At 36.6% G+C, this 19,915-nt stretch overlaps 1 protein-coding gene across 1 annotated transcript in view; it reads right to left on the reverse strand.

The window, feature by feature from the left end:
- LOC106872768 (proteasome subunit alpha type-7) overlaps positions 1–19,915 on the reverse strand; it is a 23,870-nt gene extending 3,955 nt beyond the window's left edge. The window contains exons 1-5 of the mRNA XM_014919862.2: positions 19,683–19,915; positions 17,159–17,285; positions 13,017–13,141; positions 10,692–10,814; positions 8,056–8,238 (exon numbers count right to left, since the gene is read on the reverse strand). Of these exons, the coding sequence (XP_014775348.1) occupies positions 8,056–8,238; positions 10,692–10,814; positions 13,017–13,141; positions 17,159–17,285; positions 19,683–19,784 (660 nt within the window). The 5' untranslated portion in view covers positions 19,785–19,915. The remainder of the gene's footprint in view (positions 1–8,055; positions 8,239–10,691; positions 10,815–13,016; positions 13,142–17,158; positions 17,286–19,682) is intronic.

The following is a 19,915-nucleotide window of genomic DNA, read 5'->3' on the forward strand; positions in this document are numbered from 1 at the left end:
GAACACACAAAATAGAAAGTGAAGCTTTTTGCGGTTGTTACGTCAATACCGGAAGTTGACATTGAGGAACCTTTTTAAAGAAGTGAATCTTAAATATAAAGCAATATTATTTATTTTTAATTAAAAAAATCAAATGAAGAGCCTAAGATTTATCCGAGGTCAAATTATTCATGCATTACAAGTATGGAAGCATTTGGTGAAGTCGATTTCATGTGAAAAGCGATTATACACACATCTCTGTTTTATATATAGTATAGATATATATATATGTATATATATATATATATATATTCCTTTGTCTCTCTGTCTCTGTTCCCAATGCATTCTCAAATGGCTCAATCAAATCAAATCAAACTTTACATGGTAATACTATCAGACCCCATGAGTGTCAACATGTAAATTTGTGGCGGATTAACTTGAAGAACAAAAGTGAAGCTTTCGACAGAGTAACAGTTATAAATAGTTTCACTATGTATGTATATATGTATATTATGTATATATATGTATATTATGTGTATATATGTATGCATATATATGTATAAATAATAAATATATGCATATATGGGTATAGGACATCACCAACAGTGCAAATAACATGAAACAAACGAGGGTAAAATGAGTGAAATACATAAACAACGAGAAAAAATGGAAAACAGGACAAGTAAGCACAGAGAAAGGACCCTACATCAGTTGTCGCCTCTCTATCTACTCCTCATTTCGAGCATATGTGTGTGTGTGTGTGTATATATATACCGTAAATCTTCAAGTATAGTCTGCCCTTGAGTATAATACACAGGGTATTTTTAGAGGGCTGTACCTATGAAAAACCTAAACCTTGTGTATAATACGCACCCCTTCTCTAACTTGAGTCAAGGAGGTCTATATAATGTCCTTGGTTTGTAAACGTATATACGGTAACTTCCTTCATTATTATTGTACATATAACATAATGGAAATGTGTAGCTTTTTTGTGCACTTTGTTTGCAGAAAATAAAGAAATAACAGTAATAATGTCAGTGAAAAATAAATATTAAGTAAATTGCCTTTACTTAGAAAATTTTGCATAGAAAATAATTTTCATTTTTAATCTTGTATATAGTAAGCATTAGAAATTTTGACCTTTAAATTTTGGGAAAAAGTGTGGATTATACTCGAGGATTTACGGTATATATATATATATATATATGTATATATGTGTATATATATGTGTATATATATATATATATATATGTGTGTGTGTGTGTGTGTCAGGTCACTTATGAGGATCTCATAAGTGCTACTGGTAACATGGAATCCAGTACAACCTGTTGCATGGTCAGATTGCCGGCAACTTAACTGGCACCCCGACCAGGCTATCCTAGTGAGGAAGGTTGCTAGAAACCCAGCAGGATTAAAAACAAGACATGTTGAAAGGTCAGATGAACCTAGTGTAGGCTCAACGGCTATCTAGCAATAGCACGGGTACGCAGAAATTCTGGGATGGTGTCCGGCGTGCTGAAAGACCACTGGGAGTGAGGCACCCCTCAGCTTCTGTTGAAGTATGTCTCTAGGAGAAGGTCACTCTGATATAAAACCAGGTATGCAGGGAATGGCATTGGACATTTTGGGGATCTTTGAATTGTGCTAGAGATCATGGCGCTCCCACATCCCTGAGCCTACGACTCATATTGGCACCAGACATCTTGCTCCGGCTTGTCTCTGGATAATATCAATAAAGTGGAGAGGTCTATGAGGTGTCATGCAAGCCTTATTGAACCTAAAACTCTGCACAGGCATTGCTGACCTCTGCTCAATATGTGCTTTTTTTTTTCTCTATGTATATTTTATTTTTAGTATATATGCATCTATCTTTAATGTATATTTATAAATTTTTAATATATATTTATATATTTTTAGTATATTTTTATTTTATTTTTTTATTTGGAAGTCCTGTGACAATAGGAAAGTGGTGAAGCATGCAGACCTGACGGGTTGGAAGCATGTAGTCAGCAACCTGCATGTAGGCAGGCCATGCTTGATATAAAGTCATCTCCTTGTCGCCCAAGACAGCAGTAGGATTCGGTTGCTGCATGGGTGTCTGAGCAGCTCCATTTGGAGAGGGCACTGCTCACCCAGAGGCCGGGGAGGTTCTAGAAATGGTGAACCAAAAATTGCCTGTCTTTCTATATCTGGTCAATTTAGCATGACTGATGGATGTCCACCCTGCGCTTGAAAACTAAAGAGACTTTTATTTGCAAAATCTGGATGGAACTTGAATATTTCATGTTGGAATGTGCGCACTCTGTTGGATAACAAGAGTGATTGTAGGCCTGAAAGACGAACTGTACTTGTTGCTCGTGAGCTGAACAGTTATAACATTGATACAACTGCACTTTCAGAGACTCATATAGAAGGTGATGGTCAACTTGAGGAAGTAGGAGATGGTTACACCTTTTTTGGAAGGGGAGGCAGAAGAGGGAGTGCAGAGAGGCTGGTGTTGGCTTTGCAGTTTGATCTGACATTCTTAAGAAGTTGGAGGAGCATCCTGTTCCTATAAATGAGTGTCTAATGACTCTACGATTACACCTGAAAGGTGGGCTGTTTGCTAATCTTAATAAGTGCCTATGCACCTACTTTGACTAGCTGTGATGAAGATAAAACTATTTTTTATACCCAGCTGAGAGCCATACTTAGGAAAATCCCCAATTCTGATAAAGTCATTCTACTGAGGGATTTCAATGCCAGAGTTGGAACAGACTGGCAAACATAGAACTCTTTAGGACGTTTTGGAGTTGGGAAAATGAATAGCAATGGTTTCATGCTGCTGGAGCTTTGCAATGAACATGGACTTTAATCGCAAGCACTCATTTTATGCACAAAGGTGATCACACAACAACGTGGATGCATCCAAGGTCTAAAGTTTGGCACTTGCTGGATTATGTCATCATCCACAAGCGTGACATCTATGACATTTGTAATGACAAGTCCTTTCATGGATCGGAATGCTGGACAGACCACAGTCTGGTGCAAGCAAAGTTCTGGATGATAATTAGAGTGAAAGAGAGAAGAGGGCCAGTCAGCATTCCTCAACGTCTGGATGTCCACAAGATATATGATGCTGTGTTGAGGAAAGAGATTCAGACTCACTTGTCCAGCATTGAAACTGCTGCAACATGGGAGGATTGTCGAGACCAGGTTCTTCAATGTGCTGCTGAAACACTGGGATATGCTACTGCCAGACACAGAGACTGGTTTGATGAAAATGATGCTGAAGTTCAGCGACTATTGACTGTAAAGTACTATGCCCACAATGTATTGCTACACAGCGGACTTTCTGCTGTGCAGCGAAATCTAGCACTTGCCCACTAAAGCAGTGTAAAATCACTACTGCAGTGATCTCTCATCTCAGGAAGATGCAGAACACTTGGTGGGAGGATCTTGCTCGTGATGTTCAGGCTGCTGCTGATGCAAATGACAGAAAGAAGCTTTACCATCTTATGAAGCAAGTTTATGAGCCTAAGAGCTCCATATCAACTCCTTTGCTTTCTAAGGAGTCTTCCACTCTATTTACTAAATCAACAGAAATCACAGGTCGCTGGATCGAACACTTCTCTAATCTCCTAAACCATGAGTCAGTTGTGGATGAAACAGTGATTGATACTATGCAACAAAGACCTATCATTGGCTCCTTAGACTCCTCGCCCTCAATAGATGAAGTAATGACATCAATAAGTAAACTGAATCTTTGTAGAGCACCTGGAAAGGATAGAATTTGTGATGAGGTCTTGTGATTTGGTGGTGATTACATCATATGCCCCTTCATGAACTTATCAGTGCAGTTTGGAGGGATGGTGCAATGCCTAAGGACTGGAAGGATGCAATTATTCTTCCTCTCAATAAAGGAAAAGAATCCAGAACAACATATGATAACTATAGAGATATTGTTCTACTATCAGCTGCTGGCAAGGTTCTGGCAAATATTCTTCTTACCCGCCTGAATGGATGTCTCGTAAATGATGTCCTATCTGAATCTCAATGTGGCTTCCAATCTGGTAGAGGTACAATGGATATGATTTTCACAGCAAGACATGCAGGAGAAGTGTTATGAGCAGAATATGGATCTTGTCCAGGTATTCATTGATTTAACAAAGGCCTTTGATACAGTAAATAGGGCCTTTCTATGGAAAATACTTGGCAAACTTGGATGTATGGATCACTTTGTATCTATAATTAAATCACTTCATGATTGGATGGAAGCTTGGGTCAATGTTGGTGGTGGCATTGCGGGACCCATTCCTGTAGAGAATGGTATCAAGCAGAGTGACAGCCTTGCCCCAACACTCTTTTCTTTGTACTTTGCTGCTGCTTTTACTCATATTTTTGCTAAGGTTAGCTCTCTGGGAATATATGTCAGATATTGATCTTCTGGCCACCTCTTTAATCTTCGCCGATTTGCTGTCAATTCAAAAGTTCTCCAGTCTCTTATTCGTGACCTCCTTTATGCAGATGACTGTGACTTAGTCACTCACACAATGGATGACATGCAAATACTCATGAATTGCATTTCTGCTTCTTGCAAAGCATTTGGACTTAGCATTAGCCCGGACAAGACTGTATAAATTTTCCAGCCTGCACCAGGAAATCCACATGTGGAACCAGCTATCTTGGTTGAAGGAACAATTCTGAAAGTGATAGACAAGTATGTCTACCTGGGCATACCATTCTTGCTCCCTTGATGACGAAATATCTTTCAGGCTGCAGAGAGCAACTTATACCTTCCAGTCTCTTCAGTCTCATGTCTGGTCCTAGTATGGCATCAAAAGGCAAACAAACGTTGCTGTGTACCATGCATGTGTACTGACATCACTCCTTTACTCATGTAAGACATGGACCTTTTACAAACGTCTTGTAAAGGTCCTTGGAATGTTGGCTGGACCTTAAAAACTCCAGACACACAGGTCCTGACGACAACTGATAGCTTGAGTATTGAGGCGATAGTGCACAAGCACTGGTTACATTGGACTGGACACCTTATTAGAATGAAGGATAGCAGAATCCCTAAACAGATGCTATATGGGGAACTTGTAAATAGAAAGAGACCGCAGTAGAAACCAAGGCTGTGATTTAAGGACTGTGTCAAGTGCTCATTAAAGGTTTGTGATATGCAGGAGACTGACTGGGAGAACAATGCCTGTCATCGCCACAAATAGAGGAAGCAGGTTAAGGCCAGAAGAGGTGCAAGAGAAGGAATTTGTGATGTGAAGAGTGTGCTGGTTGGAACCAATGAGGGAGGTAGTGTTGGTGATGAAGGGGCAGGGTGGGGCTGGGGGAAAGAGAAGGTACTATGGACCAGTAGATCACGTAGGTTCCAGGCGTGTTTAAAGGAGGACAAGGGTGGGTTGAGGAAAATGGGGTAGGTGGTGGGATCAAGCTGGAGACGACAGAAGGCCTGTAGGATCCTCCGACGAAGGGGTAGGGTTGAGGGGTGGAAAAGGAGAGGAAAGGGGGTGTGGTTAGGGGATTGGTGTGGGGAAGGAGAGAGGGCGGTAGTGCGATCAATTCGACAAGCGCAGGCAAGGGCAGTTTGGACAAGGGTCGAAGAGTATCCTCAATGCCTGAACAGGCAGGCAAAGTACCGGGACTGGGTCTCGAAATCCTGGTCCTGGCTGCACAAGTGTTGGAGGTGGAAGAACTGGGAGTAGGAGATGGCCCGTTTGGTATGGAAGGGACGGGAGGAGAATTTGAGGTAGAGAAGTTTGAAGAAGGCAGAGGTGGTGAGAGAGTGGGAAGGTAGGCCAATGGTAAGAGAGATATCAAAGCAGTTAACTGAGGTATTAGAGATGGTAGAAGTAAATTGGAGAGAGAGGAAAGAGATGAAGTGGCAGAGTTGTTCACGGGAGAGGGAGGTGGCACCTATACAATCGTCTATGTAGCGAGCATATAGCTCTGGGGTCGGCCCAGAGAATTGGGAGAATACTTAGGCCTCAATATACAAATATATACATATATGTATATATATACATATATATGTATATAAATACATATATATATATGTATATAAACACACACATATATATATAGATGGATAGATAGATAGATAGTTAGATAGATAGATAAATAGATATGTATATGTGTGCGTATATATGTGTGTGTGTGTGTGTGTGTGTGTGTGTATATATATATGTGTGTGTGTGTGTGTGTGCGTGTGTGTGTCAGTCAAATTTGCAATGGATTCAGATACCATGGCAGCATATACATCTGCAACAGTGGTTGCAAGTTGAAAAAGGATGCCATTGGATATAAAATCATAAAATTAAAATAATTCAATGGCAGAAATGAAATTTGATAGCAACCACATATAGAGATAAGAGGCAAATTTATTTTCTATCTGCTTATGGGTAGTGTAGATCAGCTGAAACAAATGACCTATAACCTGGTTGATAGACTTGGTAATAAATAGTGGCAATACCTGGTTTGGTGTATAGTAAATATGAGTATTGTCAATGAATTTATACTATATACAAAATCAGGTGGGGCTGAAAAATTATGTGGCCATCTGCAGTTTCGAGCAGATGTAGTAACACAGTTGAGAGTAGGGAGAAAACTAAAGCCTGCCAGAGGGATATCACTCTGAATTCAGTTGATCTCCATAAATTAGGAAAAATCAAGGGTTGTGAAAGGCAGTACTGTGAATGTCTTCATCAAAAAAAGGTAAGCTCCCAGTGGATGGTCAGTTGAAACAACTTTCCAATGTGCATTCTACAAGGATGCATTTTGTAAAGTGGGGTGCTTTAATGTATCAATAAATAAAAAAGTTGGGTTGTTTTATGAAACCAGTCTAAATTCACGATTATATTAGAATTTAACTGAAACACATAAGGGGTATATGTTGATTAGAAATATAGTAACGGAAGAGTTAATGAGGGGCAGTGAGATACATAGCTTGTGATTTCATGATCTGAAAAAATTATATAGGACTTCTTGTGTGTAAATGATGAGTCACTTTAATGTTGAGGATAGTAATATAAATGGGCCATGGATGGCCAGTTCAGTAGAATTCCTGACAATCAACTAAATGGTCAGCTATGATGTTTCCATGGTCAAAATGTGAAGTTCTCAACAAATAACTAACCAAGTAGTGACTACAGTGTGGTATATTTCATTATTGAAATCTACAACAGTATTCATATCAAATCCTCTCGTGGATTTTACATAGAGAGGAATGAGATCCTGCAAGATGACTAATAATAGAAATACTACTTCGAGACAATGTTTTCAGTAATCTCTCTACAACTAGACAGGTTATAATATTCACTACCACAATGGTTTCATGGTACGAACCAGATTTTTCAATAGACATAAGTATACATTCAACAAAGTCTCCATGATGTTTAATCAGTAACTCCAGTTAGAAATTCTATCTCTAGCCCAGAAGACTGTAGAAATGAGCCAAAGTTTCTTCACTCAAATTTGAATTTAGTAACAGTTAATTAAACAATACAATTGGCACCATAGCAATAAACTGGTCTTCACCTGGAATTTAATTTTAGCTACATTGATTAAAATTGAAAGGGTTAAGTGTCTCCTTCAGTGAAATGTTATAATTTTTACAAATGAAGTAAGGTCCTGAATTTGAATAGTGTGATATCTTAATAATGTTGGTCACCATTAAAGAAATATTGGGCAGTTGAACTGGAGATGTTACCATTGACTTGTCAATAGATTTGAATTGAAGACATTATAGTTATTTGATCAGTGAATTGAACTAAGAATATAACAATTGATTGATCTAATGAGTTTATCAACAGTGGATTAGTGAAATACCAAACTGAGGGAATTTATATTAGTTAGAAGAGGTGATAATAGAGTGAAAGGCAGATCTTTTTGAAGGATCTATGAAGGTCCTTCCAAAGAGATAATACCAAGACAAAACTGTCTGGCCAGTGGATTACTGAAATGAGGTATTACACTGAAAAAAAGCTATTTGATGACATTAAAAGGTGCTAACTGCTAGTAGCTCTAGTGCTATTCTAGAACTATCACCCTCCTACAAAATGAAATATATAAACAACTTACCATAAGTAGACTGTCTCTTCGCATTACAGCCAATTCTACATTCTTTCCACCTGACTGGACAACTTCTAGTAAAGCACGAAGAGCTAATTTTATACATTCTTCATCTTTTTCGGCCAACTCATCAGTGTATCCTTTCTTTAGATATTCTCGTACCGTCTTTGCACTTCTGCCGATGGCATTAGCCTAGAAGGAAGAAATAGAAATACATAATGGTCCTAATGAATACTTGCTGCTACTGGATTTTTTCATATCGTTTTTACCAACCACAGAATTCTGTTCAAATATCATCCTAGTAACCATATTAGCATCATTATTGGTTTCAAGTTTTGGCACAAGGCCAGCAGGTTTGGGAGAAGAGGCAAGTTGATTAAATCAACCCCAAAAGGATGAAAGGCAAAGTTGACTGGGCGACATTTGAATACAGAACATAAAGACGGATGAAATGCTGCTAAGCATTTTGCCCGGTATGCTAACAATCCTGCCAGCTCACCCTCTTTAACCATACCAACATCATTATTAACACCTACAAACAATAATAAAGCCAAAACAAATTATCCCAACATTTTTATCATTGCAATCCATTTTAGTAAATTAATAATTCTCTACAACTCATTTTGTAAAATCAATAACTATCCACAACCCCATCTTTTAATATATTCCAGTGGAGCAAATATAACATTTGATACTGTTGGAAATATTCCTTAGTTTTGATTTGTAATAAATGTAGTGTTAGAGCCCTTGTGCTTATGGCATATTGCATAAAGCATATTCTGGAATATTTGAGCTAATATTCTATTTTCATGACCCTTTTAGATTTATACACAGGAATTAATAACATTGGCATAATTACTCTCCCTAGACACAACACAAAAGAGACAGTAGTCTTTGTGTGTGGCAAATGTGCAAGTACAATAAACACTAAGAATGTACAGATAATAGACTTCCTCAAATGTCTGGGAGGGGAATTAGAAGTAATAGATAACTTTTGTTATCTAGATAACCAAGTTAGCAGTGGAGGAGGATGCTCTGAGAGCATAGTTGCTAGAATAAGAACAAACTGGGCAAAGTTCAGAGAGCTACAACCTTTGTTGGTAAGAAAGGGCTTCTCCCTCAGAGTGAAGGGCAGATTGTATGAAGCCTGTGTACATAGTGAAACGTGAACTGTGTCTGCAGAGGACATGCGATGGCCTGAAAGAAACAAAACTAGCATGCTCTGCAAGATGTGCAATGTCAGTGTGCATGTACAGTAGAGTGTAAGTGTTTTAAGAGAAAAATTGGGTATGAGGCATCAGATGTAGAATGCAAGAGAGAAGACTGTGCTGGTATGATCATAAGATGCATATGGATGAGGACAACTGCATAAGGAAGTGCTGATCTCTAATTGTGGAGGGAACCTGTGGAAGTGGGTGACCCAGGAAGACATGTGACAAAGTGGTGAGAAATTATCTTCAGACGTTGAGCTTCACAGAGCTAACAAGGTTCTGGACTCTAGTAATTTTCAGTGCTTCAGAAGACATGGCAAGTCAAGTAAAAGTATGGCCATCCATACATACAAGCATTCCTTTATAGCTATGTCACCCCCACCATCACATAATGTACCCACTGTCATTATTTCCCCTGCAACTCATCTTCCCAATACCTGACATTCCACCACCTGCTGCCAGCCACTCATGTGCCTATCTGCACATTCTCCATGCTTTCACACATCAACCTTACCCACCTCCCAGCCACTCCAAATTCTCTCACTATCACTTGCTACAGACACCTCTTCCCTATCCTTAAACATCTCTCTGCTCACACTCTTATGGAACACCCTCTCTATGCCCTCTGTACCACTTATCCTCTTCCCTCACTGTACCCTGTGGGTAAGTCCTGATGCATTTCCAACATCATTTCTTTCTCACTCTGACTGTTTTTCTATCTTTCTCTCTAACACTATCCCTCCTTTTTTCTCCCTACTAGGATAACCAGGTATCCCCTCTATAGTAAGACACCTATCCCTATCCTATCTCTAACCTGGCACAAAGCCACTTACCTCGGTTCTACTCCTTTTCCCAACTAAGAGATTTTCAACTTGGTGACCCTACTGGTGTTGGTGCTATATAAAAAGCATCAGTACTGGTACCATATAGAAGCATCTAGTATACTCTGTGAAGTGGTTGGCTTTAGGTAGGGCATCCAGCCATAGAAGCCATACCAAAGCAGACAATGGAGCCTGATGCAGCTCTCTAGCTTGACAGTTCCTGTCAAACCGTCCAACCCATGACAGTATGAAAAACAGACGTTAAATGATGATGGTAATGATGATGATGACCATGACTTAATTTAGGCGGTGATCCACAGGTTGGGAATTGCTTATTTAATTAGATGTTTTACTACTCGGTGAAACAGCAAAATCTCCCTTGGTAATATTGCCTTTCAACTGGGGACAAAATGTTTTAGGCCTTATGACATAGGACAAGATGTCCTTCCAAAAGTAAAAGGTAATCACAGAAAGAATTCTGATCAAGCATCTCTACAATCAGTATTTACCATGTCATAATAGCATGTTAGAATGGCGAGTTGTAGGGCTTCTCAAAAACAAATGGATTAAATACACTGGATTACAAAGTAAATAGAAAAAAAAAACTACTTACTTTCCATTCATGATATGTTCCTGAAGGATCAGTCTGATAGAGACGGGGTGTGCCATCATAATCAAATCCAACAATTAGAGCAGACAAGCCAAATGGACGACGGCCATTACTCTGAGTATATTTCTGGTAATATAAGACAAAGAGAAATTAGAAAACTATAAATAATTTCAAGCAAATCTAACTGGAATATTCAAGACGCAGGAAAAAAAAAAACAAGATCTAATGGTTTAAAACAGAAATTTTAAGATTACTGGTCAGATGAACAACTAATGTAAATGTAGGAATATAGTACAACATTCACAAATGAATTTATTAATTCAGTGTAAGAATTTGGTTTAGCTCTGAAATAATTTGAAATTAGTTAAATAATTTACATCAGTCAAATCAATAAACAGAGAAGGTGAGGCCTGGCAAGTAAAGCAGATGCCATTTAAAGAAGAATTCTCAAAGTAGTTTATCATGAGCCATTTTGATTTACTGAATACTCTGATGGATCAATTGAGTATGAAATAAAACAAGTTCAACTAAACATCAAATAATGCAACCTAAAATAAACAAATGCATAAATATATACTGACAAAATCCTAATGCTTAATACTGCTTAAAGATGAAGATGATTTTCAAATATGTTTGGTGGCTACAATGTCATCTATTTTTGGAGGAGTTCGCACTAAAGCACATTTCAACAAAGTTTCTATTCTTTGATTTAATGTAGAGAAGTGAAGAAAATCTACATCACAAAAATACGTAGATGCAAAGGAAAGAAGGATCTTGAATGCATGACCTATAATACCAAGATAGGGCTTTTGATATGTGGAACTAAAAGCTTTTGAGGAATGAAGAACTATTGTCGGGAACTATTCCTCTTGAACTGGGCCTGAAATTTTGTTGATTTTTATGAATGGGCTGCTCATCAGGACATTCTCTTGCACCACCTCTAGAATATAGCACTGAAACTTTTGCTTCAGCTTCTATAAATGCAAAACAATTTCTTATAGGATATTTTGAGATTGTTCAATAACTTAGATTTGGAAAGTGAATATAATATCCCACTTCTGTCTCCCATCACCCCAAAGATTCAACTTCTCAAGGAATTATTTGATTTCGCTTCCACATGTTACAAGACTTTCACCTAACCTTGCATAGAGAAGTTTAAATTATCTAATTCTACAAAAAATGTCAGCTAAATATGTAACCTTCAAAGAAGACTCTAATAAATGTCTTTGAAGTTCTTTTTCAGAGTCTACAAGAACATATTTAACTCCTCTCTTAACTTAAGAATCATTGTCTAAACATTTCCAGTGGAAACCCACAGTACTAAAGTATAGAAGGGTAACAGTATACCAGCTTCATAACTCAGCAAAGACTTTTAGAGAGCCATTTACTTATAACTGAATATTTGACAAAATTATCCACCTAAACGATCCCTTTCAATACAACATTATATACAACATTTAGTACAATGCATGAACTTGTGATTGTGAGTTTGTTGAGCAAAACACTCCTTCTCAAGTTGCTCTGCAATCGCTTCAATATTTGATTCATGGCACACTGTGCACCTGTACAAGCAATGTCAATTTGATGGCAGAAGTGAGCTTATGTGCAGTACAAACATTTGATCACTATAAACAAATTGTCTGTGAAGGCTGTTCAGTAAGAAAATACAGAACCATCTTTCTCTTATTGAGAGACTACCATTAATACAACATTCAAGTCACTCAATAATGTCATAGCAGCCAAACATTTTGTATGTATAAAGCAATGCACTTTTTCATCATCGTTTATAATCTTGATTTTAAGCCAGGCATGTGTGTGTGTGTGTGTGTGTGTGTGTGTGTGTGTGTGTGTGTGTGTGTGTGTGTGTGTGTGTGTGTGTGTGTGTGTGTGTGTGTGTAACAGTAGGTATTAATGCATGATTGAGAAAGATGTTCTAGAGAGAGTTTAAATAGTTGTTTAGTGACAACAAAGGAAATACTATGCAGACATAAATGTAAATATCTCCAAGACAGGACACTCACCTACTGTTACAGCTGAGCAAACTGGGACAATGTTAAAGAATGTGTTTTACAACAGAAAATACATAAGAAATCATTTGTGCAAGATATTTTGAAGTCACTAACATGAGCAGATAATCTAATATCTTATTCACTTGACTGTCGTACTTCTATTTGCATAACTGTTAAGAAGTATTTCATTCAGAAAACATTTGGGTCATAGTGAGGAATACAGCATGAATGGTAAAAAGAAAGGCTGATGATCCACTGAGTAATGGAAATAGAAATAGCTGCAGTGAGTTTGTAAAGGGAAAGATGAAAGTCTACTGACCTGTTTGAGCTGAGCTATAAACCTTGTAATATATTCTACAGTAACAGGATCTTCAACAGTCAAACGATGGCTTTGGCATTCCACTCGGGCACGGTTTATTAATATCCTAGCATCAGCTGTCAAACCTATATTCAAACACAAATCAAAAATATAAAAGCTAGTAATCTAGGATGTGAAATGAAAAATAAAGATAAAGCAGTGCAAGGTATTAATTATTATTGTTTTTTGATTGGTTAGTTGGTTGATAGATGGATGGGTAGGTGGATTGATGGTTGAATATAATGCATTTTTCATACAACAGTTAGGCAAGGTTGCATGGTTGAGAAATTCACTTCCCAACCACATGCTTTTGGGTTCAGTCCTATCACTCAGTACCTTGAGCAAGAGTTACTACTATCGCTGAATGGACTTAGTAGAAGTGCATGTGTGTGTATATGCACACTTGTGTCTCCTTGTCATGACATCACATGTTAGTTGTAAATGAACATCACTGTCATACAAATGGAGTCTTTTGTTGCTGATCTTCTGAGGAAACATCTGTCTACAGAAAATCTGCCTCAGTAAATTCTGTCTGACCCATGTGAGTGTGGAAAAGTGGACAATAAAATAATCAAAAGGTCATCATAAATATATGCTAAAATGATTATTTTCATTCTCTATATTATTATAAAGGGAAATATGAAGAAAAAGGTCTTAATAATAGTTTGATCAAATTGATGTGGAAAAAATCTAGAAATGAAGTCTATCAGATAAGCAAAATATAATATCCTTATCATTTTACAACTACTTTCCTTGCTGGAATGCATTGGACAGGCTCTCATGGTCCCTGTCTCTACCTTCCCCAACTTATGCATCATTGGTTATCACCCCTACATTCACCCTTCAATCCTACCCAATGCCTATTTCGCATCCCATCTCTCAACTCTTGCTCCTCCATACACTCTTGCACCCACCCCACATTCCTAGTTCCTCTGCCCCTACTCACCTTGTACCTTGAGGGGCCATTTGGATACCTCATTACCACAATTTTTATTTTGTCGTTTTGCAACACTCTTTCTGATCATTTTCATCCTCTCTTCTAAATGTATGTAGCCCGTAGCCATGTCGCTCCCCTACAACAAGAACCTGCTCTTTCCTACTCCCTTCTCTCCGACTTTAAACCCCTCATCTTCTAGTATAAAGCTGACTCCCTCTACAGGATTTGTAATCTTGCAAGCTGCATCACGACCTCACTCCAGTCAGTGGCATGAAAAAACTACCCAGTACACTTTGTAAAGTGTTTGGCATTAGTAAAGTCATTCAACCATAAAAACTGGAGCACAATGCAGTCCTTGGACTAATCAGATCCTGTCAAACTGTCCAACTCATGCCAGCATGGAATATGGATGTTAAATGACGATGATGAGATATATATATATGTGTGTATATATATATATATATATATATATATATATATACATACACACACAGAGTGCGAGGAGTATTTGAGGACATTTTGTTTTTAGTTCATTACACCTTCAAATGATTTAATGTATCTCTTTCAAGATATCATGTTAACTCAAAAAATGAAAATACATGCAGTCATAGTTGCTATACATGCAAACCACAGTGATTTCGAAATAAGCAACTTTCTAAATGTTGCAAGATCAGTTGTACACAAAGTTTGGTTGGAATTGGAGGCATGTGACGGTCATGTTTCACCTATAACAAAGAGATAAAAAACACTTACAATGCTTAGACACTAAAAGGACACCAGAATTTATACCACATGTTCAAAACATTATCTATGAAAATCCCAGAAGATCAATGAGGTCCATTGCCAAAGAACCTCAGGTGTCAGAGTGGACTATCAGAACTGTGGTACATCATGATATTCAACACAAGTCCTATGTAATGAGGAAAGGCCAATTTGTATCTGCAAAGACACAGGCAAACCATCTCATCTATTGAAATCAGTTACTTAGTAAAGTGAAAAACCCTCATGAGCAAAGCATGCTTTGTTTTTTTTCTGACGAAAAAAACTTTGAGCAGGTTCAAAAGTCTAACAGAAGAAATGACAGGTAGTTGTGTACAGCTCCTTCTGAAGTACCCAGAGTGATGCACACGAAATTTCCAACAACTGTGATGGTCTTAGGAGTGGTGAATAGCAAAGGTCATGTGATGCCTCCCACTTTTTTCCACAGGGTCTTAGAATTAATACTGCTGGATTCACTGAGGTACTACGAAACTGTTATCAAGCCCTGGATTGATGAAGTATGCAATAGAAAGCCATACGTGTTTCAACAAGACTCAGCAGCTTCTCACAAAGCCCTAGTCACCCAAGAATGGTTGTCAGACAATCTTTACAATTCTGTGACCCCTAATATGTGGCCTTCCAGCTCACCAATTTGAATCCCATGGACTATTACATGTGGAGCGCTGTTAGAAGGGAGACTAACAGTCATCCTCATAATACCATAGCTTCACTGAAGGCCGCTATTGTCTAGGTGATGTCTGAAATGAATAAGGACCATATAGTGTCAGCATGCCAGTGGTTTTGGTCCTGTATTGAAGCAGTCATCAAAGCCGAAGGCAGTTTCATAGAATAATTTGCTTAAAAAATCATTATCAAGACTAATTGCACAAATGCTTATTCAAATACATATTTATTTATGCTGAAATATACTTGTTTTATTGTATACCAAAACTGTCCTCAAATACTCCTTGCACCCTGTATATATATCTGAGATGTGCTTCTTTCAATTTCAGTCTGCCAAATCTACACACATGGCTTTGGCCAGCCTGGGGGCTATAGTAGATGACATTTCCTCAAGGTGTTACATAGTGGGACTAAACCTGAAACTATGTGGTTGAGAAGCAAACTTCTTACCACACAGACATGCCTGCACCTAAAGAATACTTAATAAGTATAGAAGAATAAGTATTACTGAATATTTCAAAATAGGAAAATTGGATACAAATATGATTTTAAAAGGGTATATAAAAATAATTTCAAATTTCAGCACAAAGCATACAAATACTGGTGGAGAAGTGTAGACAATTTTGCTATAATTTCAATGACTTCAGAAGATTAAAAGGCAGTCAATCAGTAGAATGTTTACTCACAACATAGAAAAATTTTAAATACTGTAACACATTCATTTAACCCTACATCCTACTGTTTCTGGCAGAATAATAATGCGTCAGCATTCATTTTTCTCTACATATCTTGAACCTGTGTCTAATATATCTTTTTTAAAGTTTAATATTCTTAAGTCTGATCTAATTATTATTTGACAGGTTTCTTCCAATTTATATCTACAATGAGTAATTTCTACCACATACTTGTAGTACTGTTTCACCCAGTTTTATCATCCATTTACATGTCTCCATGTACACTTATCAGGCCTTTGACTATATTACACAACTAAAAGACACTAAAAAACTTTATTCCTGCAAATTGTTTGATCTGACAAAGTCAGCAGCTTATATTAGAATGAATTCTTCAAGAATTTTTTGAATTCCATAAGATACATACTGTAATTTATGATCATCAGATTGTGATTCTCAATAGATAATTTGTATAAACTGCTACGCTAGGACAGGCAACAACAGTCATTTTATAAATCAATTTGCAATCATTTTTTTTTTTTTTTGCATTAGGAAAATAGTAACTATAATTTGGATGTTGGCAATATCAGTATATTTTTAAGCAGACACTAATTTCTATTTACAGAATATTTTTTAAAATCCATATGTGTAGCTATCCAACATAGGTTGGACAGCTGGACAAATTCAGATATTTGCATGCAAAGTTACATTTAGAATCAAAGTATGTACTTAACTTATTGGTTTAAGTCAATTGAAATATGTTTTGAGTAATAACACTTAATATTAATAGTCAACCAATTTCTGAAGGTGTCATTTCATAACTTATAATTATATCTCTTTTCAGTTGGCTTGACTGAAAATTATATCTCTTTTCAGTTGGCTTGACTGAAAATTATATCTCTTTTCAGTTGGCTTGACTGAAAATAAGAATGGCTCCATAATTCATTCAAATAATAAATTCTTTAACAATTTGTACTGAAATACCCAGCTTTTCAAAATTAATATTACTCATTCTAACAAGTTAAAATAGATATAAGATTATTGTTTATAACCTGCAAATGCCATAGCAACATGTTCATCAAGTAGTGCTATTTTCCTAAGGGTTCTCTCCTCTTGTAGTTTAGCGACAGCTTTTTTTTCAACACCAAGCACAACTATGTTCTTTCCTGTGACACCAACCTATAAAAAAAGACAAAAATTAGATAAAAGATTAACCAATTTCTGAAGATATTTAATGAAATATCGTAAATTATAATTCAATAAAGTATATATTTTTTTTATTTGAAGGTTTAAAATCACAAAAAGGTTAAGAATAATATCTTATTCTACAGTAACACTGAATAAGAAAGTGAAGCAGAAGCAGAGATTCTAATCTGTGAAATTCTTATGATCTGAAATCTATGATCGAATTTTACTTTTTTCTGTCTGAGTAAGATAAATAATTGCCAGTTAGATTTAAGAGTCTAGTCAATTGGTTTTATGCAAAAAGTACTGTTTTATAAAAAGAAATCTTCTTTCTTCTATCTTGACAAAGAAGAACTATGAATTTTTTTTACTTTCCTTATCTTCACATCATAATTACAATTATTTGTTTTTTTTTTGTGTCTTACTTGGATACACAATTAGCATGCTGACAGAAATTTACCTGGGTCACTAACACTGGATCTATCATAATCAAAATAACAGGTGCACTAGAAACAGGTAATAAAGCAACAAATCTGGCAGATATTTTATAAGTGGTAGCGTGTTTATAAGCCCAAACTAATATCAATTTCTTTCCTTTAGTGCTTTTTTTTTTCATTAAGTGATGTTGGTGTAATTGTGGACTCAATTTCTTCCATTTTATCTATTTACTCTTTTACCTGCTATATCAACAAGCTACAAACCACACACACACGCACACTACACTGTTTGTACTGCCCTGTGTACCTTCATCCTGTCAACATGCAGCTTCAATTGCTCCTACTATAACTATACATCTGTCATGAACAGAAACCATCAAGACATCTTTAATGGGACTTGATCACAGTTAACAGCATCAAAACAAAAACTAAAATCAAATTAACAGCACCATATTTTACTGTATTCATGATTATACAGTTAAAACACATACATCATACAGGCTACACAAAACCAATCTTTTTTTTTTTTGTTTCCTGGTAAGTCCTTTACATTCTTCACACAACCAAGAGGGCACTATAAATAACAGCCTTTTTTTAATGGCTTATCAGACTTTAAAATGTGTTGTGGAGTTTGTAGAGTGAATACACACTAAAGATGATGAGAGGCGAAGAGGTGGAGACATTAGGAGTATTCAAGAGATAGTACATAGCTTGTTATTTCAGAGCAGATGTAGTTCTAATAATACGAGAAGAGACAATACATCTATGAAATAGTGGTTGGTGTGTTAATTACTGCCAATCTGACAGGCAGCTTTTAATCAGGGTAAAAAGATTAAGTTTTTTTTTTTTTAATAAATACAAAGCGAGCAGAAAACAAAAACTTCGAACATATAAAGCAGAAAACTTGTTTATTAGTTTCCAGCAGCTTTGCACTGTTACAGAATTCTTGCTGACATTAAGATCGACTCAGAAAGGTACATCAGACTGATATTTCTATATGTATATCGACTAATGTAACAAATAAATTAATCAGATATAATCAACAATTACTTGCTGGAGGGAATTGTCTCAAAAACTCTTGAATTCTTGGCAGTAGAAAAAAAAACAGAATATGATAGGTAAGCAAATGTGAAACAAACTTTCTAAGATTACCTAGAGTATATTAGGTTGTTATAATTGAACCCTATGTCAATCCTGATCAAGTAAAACATGATGAAAGGTGTTCCAGTCGTGACCATTATGTCTAAAATTACGCTAATATATCCCTCCTTACGATAGAATGTGATCCGAGGCAGATTTGGCTGCAATTTTTAACAGTTTCAGCACCCAGGTAAAGATTCCCTCGTTGACTTCACAAGTAAAGGGCGAGAAAGCACTTTAGGAAACCAAAAGTTTAAACTTTTTCCCCTTTTTGTTCAGGTCGTAGGCTGAACAAATAAAAGCCCTTACACATATGTGCAATAAGATTCTGGAGATAAACTTGAATACTTTTAAAACGTACTAAATGATATTAAAACGACATTAGGCAATGCACCAAATAAGTATCCACTTTTCGTTAATATATAGAAATGACAGAAGGAATCGGACTGGATTAAATGCTTTGTAGTAATAGGAATCGTCTCTCGTATAGTCAAAATCCAACTGGGCTTGATTTTACCTTTCATTTCTACTTTTACTTATGATATAAGAAATGTACACCGGTACAAATGACTTTATTTTCTTCCCTACAATAACTGATGATGTACCTATTTAAAAAGAAATCAATCTGCACAGGTTACTTTTATGATAATACATTTTAATTAAATGATACGATAATTTAGGCCGTAACTAGAAGTTTCAGATAAATAAAGTATTCAGATCAAATAGTTGTCTTTAAATAATACTGATGTGTCTAAAATTGTTTTTACTCTATGAATGGACATGATGACAAAGCAAGAAAAAAAAATCGTCTCACCGCCGTGGAACCCTTTTTCACCGCTTCATGTGCATAATCAACCTGAAATAAGTGTCCATCAGGCGAAAAGACAGTGATTGCACGATCATAACGAGAAGTCATGTTTATTAATCAACAATGTAAAGTGAATTTTCTCTTTGTTTTACAATATTTTTCGAAGTAATAGTTTCCAGTTACAATATCAAATGTGCTGAAAACAGCGTACCGCCATTAACAATAGCTTCGCAGTTAAT

The sequence above is a fragment of the Octopus bimaculoides genome, chromosome 1 (assembly GCF_001194135.2).
Source record: "Octopus bimaculoides isolate UCB-OBI-ISO-001 chromosome 1, ASM119413v2, whole genome shotgun sequence".
Taxonomy (NCBI): Eukaryota; Metazoa; Mollusca; class Cephalopoda; order Octopoda; family Octopodidae; genus Octopus; species Octopus bimaculoides.